Source organism: Colobus angolensis, unplaced genomic scaffold (assembly GCF_000951035.1).
Source record: "Colobus angolensis palliatus isolate OR3802 unplaced genomic scaffold, Cang.pa_1.0 Scaffold54, whole genome shotgun sequence".
Taxonomy (NCBI): domain Eukaryota; kingdom Metazoa; phylum Chordata; class Mammalia; order Primates; family Cercopithecidae; genus Colobus; species Colobus angolensis.
Genome location: NW_012118932.1, coordinates 1,160,169 through 1,170,667, shown reverse-complemented (window position 1 = coordinate 1,170,667; position 10,499 = coordinate 1,160,169). Strand labels below are relative to the sequence as shown.

The window sequence follows — 10,499 nt, the reverse complement described above, 5'->3', positions numbered from 1 at the left end:
CCTGTGTCATCCAGGCTGGAGTGCAGTGGCACAATCTTGGCTCACTGCAACCTCCACCTCCCAGGTTCAAGCGATTCTTCTGCCTCAGCCTCCCAAGTAGCTGAGACTACAGGTGCGTGCCACCACACCTGGCTAATTTTTGTATTCTTAGTGGAGACAGGGTTTTACCATATTGGCCAAGCAGGTCTCGAACTCCTGACCTTGTGATCCGCCTGCCTCAACCTTCAGCCTTCCAAAGTGCTGGGATTACAGGCGTGAGGCACTGCTCCCAGCTTACCTTAATTTTTTAAATGAAAGTAGTGTGACTCTGCAGTTTCCCTGAAAAAAGTCTCAGATACCTCCAGAGTTTCATAGATTCTACTTTGAGGATTGCTGATCTAGGTCTCAGTTTAAGCCAGCTGAGTATCCTGCTTTTTAAGGAGCCTTATATATGTCTCTCCTGTATATACCATTGTATTGTCTTCAATAGATCCTCCTTAGTGACCAAAATAAATGAGAATTCAGCATACTGCATCCTTAATTGTTTTGGAGTCACATCACTGTTTTTTAGTTTCTCTATTGCAGACTTTTCAAACTGCTGGCCTGCAGGCCATAGGAATCCTGTGTGTGTGTATTTCTTGTGGTCCATCCAATGCCAATATTTAAGTTGGAAGATTTCTTACTAACATTTGGATTGCTGGATTTTCTTTTTTTTTTTCTTTTCACTTGGATACATTTATGGGGTGCAAGGGTAATTTTGTTACATGTATAGATTGCATAGTGGCGAAGTCAGGGCTTTTTAGGGTATCTACTACACAGATAATGTACATTGTACCCATTAAGTCATCTCTCAACATCCACCCCTGCTGTCTCTGGATTTTCTTGAGAAAGCAAAAGTATGGCATGGACAGGCCTGAGTTTCCTGCTAGTCGTAGTCAGCTGGAGTTGCGTAGCAGCTGCCCCTTGAAACAGGCAGATGGGTTCTCTTTTTTGGGTGTTCCCATTTTACACTTTATAAAACAGTGTCTTGTTTTATCGAATAACATTCTTGTCAGATTTGCTGAGGATACATACATGCATTTAGGTTATTTTCTGACCCGGAATTATCTTTCAACTCCAGGGCGATGATTTTTTCTCTTTGTATAGCTTACTGTTTCTCTAGTCCTGCAGATGTATTTCAAATGTCCGATGATCCTTGGGTTAGCTTTTAGGCTTGAGAATGAGGCCCAGGAAAAAAGCTCTGTGTACATAGAAGGGTATTGGTGATGGGCAGATGTTGAGTTCCAGCCGATGGAAACCTGGCCTTTGTGCTTTGCCATCCCTAACTGCCCGATTGCAGAGGAGTTTGCTCTGGGTCACCACCTCTTACATTAGCTGCTCTGGCTCTCTCTAGATCTGTTTCTTTAAAGAAATATGCGTGTGTGCACCTACACCCATATTCAGGGAGAAATGCCAGTAAGTCAACGATTCTGATTTAACGGCTTTTAAACCCCGAGTTCTGTTTTTGGTCCCCCTCTTCCTCACTCTAGACTCTATTGAGCCTCTCTCTAGGCAAATAGGAGGCAGATTCCCTTCCAGTTCTACCTCAGCTGTAGTCTTCCCTTCCAAGGATTTCTTTTCCTTCATTTCTGCTGTATCAATTATCTCTATTTCGTTGCCTTCCCATTTTCTAGAAATTTGTTATTTTAAGTAGGGCCGGGCACGGTGGCTCACGCCTGTAGTCCTAGCACTTTGGGAGGCTGAGGTGAGCAGATTGCCTCAGGTTAGGAGTTCGAAACCAGCCTGGCCAACATGGCAAAAACCAGTCTGTATTAAAAATACAAAAATTAACTGGGCATGGTGGGGCATGCCTGTAATCCCAGCTACTCAGGAGGCTGAGGCACCAGAATTGTTTGAACCCGGGAGGCAGAGGTTGCAGTGAGCTGAGATTGCACCACTGCACAGCCTGGGCGACAGAGCAAGACTCTGTCTCCAAAAAAAAAATTTTTTTTAATTGGTTAACTTCCTCTGCTAATCTCTGCTGTTGTAGGGTTACAGTTTTTAAAAATTTCTTTACTGTCATTTTAATGGAGTTTAGAGGAAGGGTTAAGTATATGCATTCATGTGCCATTTCAAACCCAAAACCCTAAACCTCCAACCTTATAAAATGGAATTCCAGGCCAGGCGCAGTGGCTCACGCCCGTAGTCAGAACGCTTTGGGAGGCCGAGGTGGGTGGATCACTTGAGGTCAGGAGTTCAAGACCAGCCTGGCCAACATGGTGAAACTCTGTCTCTACCAAAAATATAAAAAATTAGCCAGGTGTGGTGGTGCACGTCTGTAATCCCAGCTACTCAGGAAGAGGGTGAGGCAGGAGAATCGTTTGAACCTGGGAGATGGAGATTGCAGTGAGCTGAGATTGCGCCACTGCACTCCAGCCTGGGCAACAGAGCAAGGCTCTGTCTCAAACAAAATAAGTAAATCTAGAAAAAAAATACTAAATTTTAAAAATGGAATTCCAAAAGGAGATACTGCTGTAGTTGTTAATAGTTGTATATTTTAATTTTTCATTTTAATATTAGTTTTAATGGAAGACCAAAGTTACCATAAAATTGTGTTGTCTGTAATGTTATTTTATTTTTTGATATGAAATAGCTGATGACTGTCAGCCAGTTCGTCTGTTAAGTAAACCTGGGGAATTGAGAAGAGAATATGAAGAGGAAATAAGTAAGGTAGGTGCTAAATATTCTTTTTTTTGGAATATTTCTCTGCTGTGTTTTTAGTTTCAGATTTTAATTTAGTTTTGTGTGCTTATATAACTAGTATATCTTGAAATATGGATAATTTTAATATATTTTATAAGGGCTATGTTTTTTGCCATAATTTACTTCTACATGATTAATGCTCTTATGTGATAGTGTTCCCTAAGCATTTACATATTAAGGAAATTTTTTAACTCTTTTTTTTCCTAATTTAATCCATACCAGGACATTTTTTAATTTCCCTAAAGTTTTGAGCTTAAAGAAAAGGGGTGGTAGATTATGGGTTTAGATGAGGAAAGGTTAAAGGGCTAACTGTGAAGTTCCTAAATAGGAAAAGTACCTAAAAAGCAGTGTTCACAGTGAAGCATTATGTTTTAATTACATGTAAAGTTTTACATAAATAGAGCTTTTTCTCTTTTTTTGTTAGTCTTCAAAATTTTGTGTGTAATTCTCACTTGTAATACATCTCAGGCTGGGTGTGGAGGCGCACACCTGCAATTTCAGTGCTTTGGGAGGCTGAGATGGGACAGCTATCTTGCAGGAATCTACTCCAGATTTGTACTTCATTTGAGATCATTTAAATCTCTGCCAATTTGTTCTTTTGCTACTTTATTCTTATTATGAAATATTGCAAGTATACCAAAGCGTTCAGAAAAGGATTGCTCTTTATTAATCACTTTTAAGGTGGAGGCAGAGCGACGGGCCAGCGAGGAAGAAGAGAACAAAGCCAGTGAAGAATACATACAGAGACTGTTGGCAGAGGAGGAAGAAGAGGAAAAAAGGCAGGCAGAAAAAAGGCGAAGAGCGATGGAAGAACAACTGAGAAGTGATGAAGAACTGGCAAGAAAGCTAAGCATTGATATTGTAAGTTGTAGGAGAGAATGTTGAGGTACGGTCATCCCTTGGCATCCACTGCAGAACCCACTCATAGGAAGAATCAGCTCCTTGTGTTTCCAGGTCTGCATCCCACAAAGACCGTCTTTTCCACCCCAGGCTGGTTGAATTTGAGTGTTCAGAGCCTGCTGATACGGAAAGCTAACTATTAACATTCCTGTTGCTTTGACTGTGGTTTTCAAAGAACAGAAGAGATGGCGTTGCCATAATTAGAAGCTATTGATGACATTTTTGCTTTACTTAAAGTAAAATTGTTCTGCATATTGTTACATATTTGCTCTAATCCAGGTTTTTGGGGTTTTTGGTTTTCTGAGACAGGTCTTACTGTGTCACGAAGGTTGGAGTGCAGTGGCATAATCACGACTCACTGCAGCCTCGACCACCGCGCTCCGGTGACCCTTCCAGCCTCCTGAGTAACTGGGACTACAGGCTTGCTCCACCAAGCCTAGCTAATTTTTTATGGAGACACGGTTTTGCCATGTTTCCCAAACTGATGTCAAGCTCCTGGACTCAAGCCATTCACCTGCCTCGGCCTCCCAAAATGCTGGGTTTATGGCGTGAGTCACTGCAGATTGTTTAAAAACTTTTTTATATGTAGGAAAGCAATTCAGTGAAGAATGAAAGCCTCCTTTTAAACCTTCTTTCACCTTTCCACTCCCGTTCCTTTTCCATTTATATCAGTCTCTTTCCCCAAAGGTAACCACTATTAACAGTTTCTTACAACTTTTTTCTTGCCAGGGTGCTATGGCTCAGGCCTATAATCCCAGTACTTTGGGAAAGTGAGGCAAGAGGATCGCTCAAGCCCAGAGTTTGAGACCAGCCTGGGCAACAAAGTGAGACCCTGTTTCTACAGAAAAATTAAATAATTAGCTGAGTGTGGTGGTACCTACCTGTAGCTCCACCTACTGGGAGGGGCTGAGGCAGGAGGATCCCTTGAGCCCAGGAGTTTGAGGTTACAGTGAGCTGATCTCGCCACTGCACTTCAACCTGGAAGAACGTCTCAAAAAAAAAAGCTTTTTTTCTTTGTTCACCTAAAAAGGATTATATAAAAAGCAATCACACTGTTTTGCTGCTTGCATTTTTTCCACTTGATACATCTTAGAGATTTTTCATATTACTACATGTAGTCAATCTAATTCTTTTAAAGAGTAGAACAATATTCCATTTTATGGATGTAAATCACATTTTGAAAGTAAAGCACATTAAATTTTTAGATAATGTATTAAACTTGGATATTATGCTTCCTGTAGTTAAATTGCTGCCTGTAAAACAGTGAGTTAAAGGGTGTGTGATAAAACACATACTTTAAGATCAGAGGGTACAATGGAGCCTAGTGGTTTGAACGAGCCTGGCAGAGTAACCTGGGAGTGCGGTTGACATACGAACTCTCCTATTGACTCCAAATCTATTAAATCAGGGTCTCTAGGGATGGGACCTAGGGAATTCTATCTTCAGAGGCATCTAGGGAAGCGTGAAACATTCAGGTTTGAGAGCCTCTGAAAACAATTCCTCAGCTTTCAAATAACAGATATCTTAACATACACTTACCATTGAATCATGGGTGATACAATAGGACTATTGTCTATTGTATTTATTCTATTGTTTTTTGAGACAGGTCTTACTCTGGGAAATACAGTACAATAGAATAAAATATATGTGTGTTTTATATATATACATATATTTATATATACATATGTATATATATACACATATTTATGTATACATATATTTATGTATACGTGTATTTATATATACATATATTTACACACACACACACACTCTCTTACCAAAATGAGTATACTCAGAATTGGGAATTTTTTTCTTTTTTGAGAGGCATACCATTCATAATAATATACCCAAATTTTGGGTTATATGCACCTTTTTATGTGTCTTTTGAGTAGAGTCACTTTAGAAAGATACACAATCAGGAAACTAAATAAAAGTCATTGACCAATGGAATAATAATTGGAATAGGGAAGAAATATATCTAGTTTTCCCATGATATTATAAGAGTAGATTTATTGATATTGTAGAATAATTTTTTAACTTATTTTTTATGAGTAGATTTATTGATATTGTAGAATAATTTCTTTTTAACTAATTTTTTTGAGACAGCCTCTCACTCTGTCACCCAGGCTGGAGCGCAGTGGTGCAGCCTCAGTTCCCGGTTCAAGCAATTCTCCTGCCTCAGCCTCTCGAGTATCTGGGATTACAGGCTCCACCACACCCTGTTAATTTTTGTATTTTTGGTGGAGATGGGGTTTCGCCATGTTGGCCAGGCTGGTCTTGAACTCCTGGCCTCGTGTGATCCACCCACTTCGGCCTCCCAAAGTGTTGGGATTACAGGCGGGAACCACCATTCCCAGCCTAGAATAATTTTCTATTTATTTATGAAAGTTTGGTGGTTTAAGGCCAAATATTCATCATCACCATATATGAACTTTTCCATTAGGGTAGTAAGAAACTTATGAGACTGGTACAGCAAGTAAATATTTATGATTTTTATTGATATACCCTTAAAGTCCAGAACTAAAATATTATTACATAGAACTCTTCTTTTGGGTATATCCACAGCTCTTTGAATATGTCCATATAGATAAAAGTAATTATGTAAAATTATTTATTAAAAAAATCAACAGGCTGGGCGCAGTGGCTCAGACCTACAGTCCCAACACTTTGGAAGGCTGAGGTGGGGGAATCACTTGCTTCCAATAGTTGAAGACCAGCCTGGGCAACATAGTGAGTCTTCATCTCTACAAAACATTTTTTAAAAAGTAGCTGGGCATGGTGGCATATGCCTGTGTCCTAGCTACTCGAGAAGCTAAGATGGGAGGATTGTCTGAGCCCAGGAGGTTGAGGCTGCAGTGAGCTATGATCATTCCACTGCACTCCAGCCTGGATAACAGAGTAAGACTGTCTCAAAACAAAACAAAAAAACCCACCTACCCAAGCATGGTGGCTCATGCCTGTAGTCCTAGCTACATGGGAGGTCAAGGTTGCAAGGAGCTGTGATTGCTGCACTGCGCTCTAGCCTCGGCAGCAGAGTGAGACCTTGTCTTTTAAGAAAAAAAAAAAGGCTGGGCATGGTGGCTCACGCCTGTAATCCCAGCACTTTAGGAGGCCGAGGCGGGCGGATCACAAGGTCAGGAGATCAAGACCATCCTGGCTAACACGGTGAAACCCTGTCTCTACTTAAAAAAATACAAACAATTTGCCGGGTGAGGTGGCGGGCGCCTGTAGTCCCAGCTACTTGGGAGGCTGAGGCAGGAGAATGGCGTGAACCCGGGAGGTGGAGCTTGCAGTGAGCCAAGATCGCGCCACTGCACTCCAGTCTGGGCGACAGAGTGAGACTCTGTCTCAAAAAAGAAAAGAAAGGAAAGAAAAATCAACAGGAATTATCAGCTGATGAGATTAGTATTATGCCTTATTTTGTGCTTGATGATGTATAGTAAAAATGTAATTAATTTAGACCAACTTGGATGAACATAGTTTATTCTGAGTTGTGCATGGCCAATATTCTTCAAGGGATGTATAGAATTTAAATGTAACTATAATTTCTGAAAAATGCTGTTTGAATTTCTGAATTAGTCAAATTAATAGCTTATTTTATCATAAAGTTCTCTCTCATAATGTCTGTTACGCTTTTTCTATTGTTGAAGAACAATTTCTGTGAGGGAAGTATCTCGGCTTCTCCCTTGAATTCCAGAAAATCTGATCCAGTTACACCCAAGTCTGAAAAGAAAAGTAAGAACAAACAAGGAAACCCTGGAAATATTCAGAAGTAAGTGAGCGTGGCTATGAATTATTTATTGACCTCCTACCATGTGCCAGCATTTTCTGTTCATATAGACTACTGATTCTCAAAGTTTGGTCCGTGAACTTTGTATGAAAATAGTCTGAGGTTGAGGTACAGTGAAAAGGAGAGAGCTACTCACACAGCTTCCCCTTGGCTAGCATGAAGAGAGAGGTGAAATGTGGCAGGCTTTTCTCTCAGCCAGTTATTGTGCAGATTTATACTTGATCGTACTGGCTCAGGATTCCCACTTTCCTCAAAGTGAGCCATCGGATTCCTCTTCCTCTTGGTTGAAATTCAGATGAATAAAACTGGCCCCGGATAGGCTTATCTCCATTGAAGGAGTTTACAGTTTGTCTTCGCATTTCTTCTCTGTTACACCAAACGCAGGAGCCAGTAGTCCCAGCTGGCGAGACTGAGCTTCACCACAGCACCCTCCAGGCCCAGGTACTACGTGGAGTTGGTGGCTTTATGCGAACATCAGCTTTCCCGTGTGATTCATAGTTGGAAAAGTTTAAAACCACAATGTAGACTTGAAAAATACGCAAGGACTTCTGGTTTAACTGAGGAAATATGTGCAGTAACTCACCTCCTTCCAAGATTTGTTGGAATTTTGGATTTGGGGTGGGAGGAAGCTTAGGAGAAGGGAATGTTAAATGAGGGAGGTACTATTAAAAAAAAAAAAAAGATGTGACAATATCAGGGTTGCCAGTTCTCATGATGTACAAAGTAAAAATGAAGAAAAAACCACTAAAATGCAGAGGTATTTCATATGGATACAATATTCTGCTTAAGGCTATATAACTCATGAATCTTTATGTATCTAAATATATACTTTGAAATACATAAAAATAAAAAATTACCAGAAATACAAGAAAAAACAGGATTTAAAAGCAAAAATTGAGAAACTGACGGATTAAAGTTGTAACAATATTAAAAACAGATAAAGTCTGTTTCCTAGAATATATGAAAATTCTTCTAACTCAACAACAGAAGACAAATAATTAAAAACTGGACAAAGGGACTTGAGTAGACATTTTTTCCATGATGTACAAATGGCCAATAAGTACACGAAGATACGTTTAACATCATTAGTTATTAGGGAAATGCATATCAAAACCACGGTGAGATAGCATTTCATACCCTTTAGAATGTCTATAATCCACAAAAAGGGAAAAGAATAAGTGTGGACAAAGATGTGGAGAAACTGGAGTCCTTGCGCATCACTTGGTAGGAATGTAACGTGGTGTCTGGCTACAGGAAACAGTTGGTGATTCCTCAAAAAGTTAAACAGAATTAGCACATGACCCAGCAATTCCATTCCTAGGTATGTACCCCAAAGAACTGAAAAGCAAGTATTCAAACAAATGCTAGTGCATGAATATTTGTGTCAATATTATTCAAATAACCAAAAGGTAGAACAACCCAAATGTCCATTAACAAATGCATGGGTAAACAAAATGTGGCGTTCCATTTTATGTGAATTCCACCGCAATTCAAAAGTTTAAAAATGAATAACAGGGCCGGGTGCGGTGGCTCACGCCTGTAATCCCAGCACTTTGGGAGGCCAAGGTGGGCGGATCATGAGGTCAGGAGATTGAGACCATCCTGGCTAACATGGGGAAACCCCGTCTCTACTAAACGTACAAAACCATTAGCTGGGTGTGGTGGCGGCGCCTGTAGTCCCAGCTACTCGGGAGGCTGAGGCAGGAGAATGGCGTGAACCCGGGAGGTGGAGCTTGCAGTGAGCTGAGATTGTGCCACTGCACTCCAGCCTGGGAGACAGAGCGAGACTCCATCTCAAAAAAAAAAAAAAAAAAAAATGAATAACAGGATTATATAGTTTTAAAATTAAGAAAAATTTCTAAACAACTTGTTGATTGAAGAGTAAATTTTGTTGGAAATACAGAACTGAAAATATGCGTGAAAACTGGTATGTGGCTGAAGTGGTATTTAGAAGGCTTTACATGCCATATCAGAAAAGAAGAAAGGGCAGCCAGGTGTTGTGGCACGTACCTGTAATCCCAGCTACTTGGGAGGCTGAGGCAGGAGGATTGCTTAAGCCCAGGGAGTTTGACATTGGGACCAGCTTGGACCACATAGCAAGATCCTGTCTCTTTAAAAAAAAAAAAGTCGGGCACAGTGCCTTACGCCTAGAATCCCAGCACTTTGGGAGGCTGAGGTCTGAGGTGGTAGGATTGCTTGACACCAGGAGTTCAAGACAAGACTGGGCAACATAGTAAGACACCGTCTCTACACAAAATAAAAAAATTAACCAAACGCAGTGGCACATGCCTGTAACCCCAGCCACTTGGGAGGCTGAGGTGGGAGAATTGCTTGAGCCCAGGAGGTTGAAGCTGCAGTGAGCTAGGATCATGTCTCAAAAAAGAAAACAGCAGCTGAAAATGTATTTAAAAAGACAATTCCAGGAATACATTGCTGGTTTAATGGTAGAAAATGAATCAGTGCAAGTTATTCCATTAGCTGTATGAATATGAAATACATGAGATGATAATTCTTAACGAAGTGGTAATGGAAACTTTTTTAACCTGTTGAAGGATATCTACCAAAATCTTCCATCACATATCATACTTAATAGTGGAACATGGAAATTATTTCTTCTTTTTTTTCTTTTTGAGACAGAGTCTTGCATGCTCTGTCACCCAGGCTGGAGTGCAGTGGTGCGATCATGGCCCACTGCAACCTCAAACTCCTGGGTACAAGCGATCCTCCTGCCTGGGCCTCCCAAAGTGCCTGGATTGCAGGAGTGAGCCACCATGCCCGGCCATTCCCCTTTTAAGGTCAGGAAAACACAAAGGTGGCCTGCTACTCTCCACCTGTTTTCAGACTCATGTTGGAGATTTTAGTCTGCACAGTAACACAATAAAAGGAGATAAAACATATGAGTCTGGAAAGGAGGGAAAAAGCAGCTGTCATTCTTCAGAGGCAGTATAACTATCTATGTAGAAAACCCAAAAAGTCAGAGGTGCATTTTTTTTTTTTTTTTTTTCTGAGACGGAGTCTCGCTCTGTCGCCCAGGCTGGAGTGCAGTGGCCGGATCTCAGCTCACTGCAAGCTCTGCCTCCCGGGTTCA

At 40.7% G+C, this 10,499-nt stretch overlaps 1 protein-coding gene across 1 annotated transcript in view; it reads left to right on the top strand.

The window, feature by feature from the left end:
- Positions 1-10,499, top strand: part of LOC105525505 (E3 ubiquitin-protein ligase RNF168) — a 33,455-nt gene that overhangs the window by 13,585 nt on the left and 9,371 nt on the right. Inside the window, exons 2-4 of the mRNA XM_011961173.1 lie at positions 2,612-2,688; positions 3,403-3,582; positions 7,272-7,393. Coding sequence (XP_011816563.1) covers positions 2,612-2,688; positions 3,403-3,582; positions 7,272-7,393 — 379 coding nt within the window. The remainder of the gene's footprint in view (positions 1-2,611; positions 2,689-3,402; positions 3,583-7,271; positions 7,394-10,499) is intronic.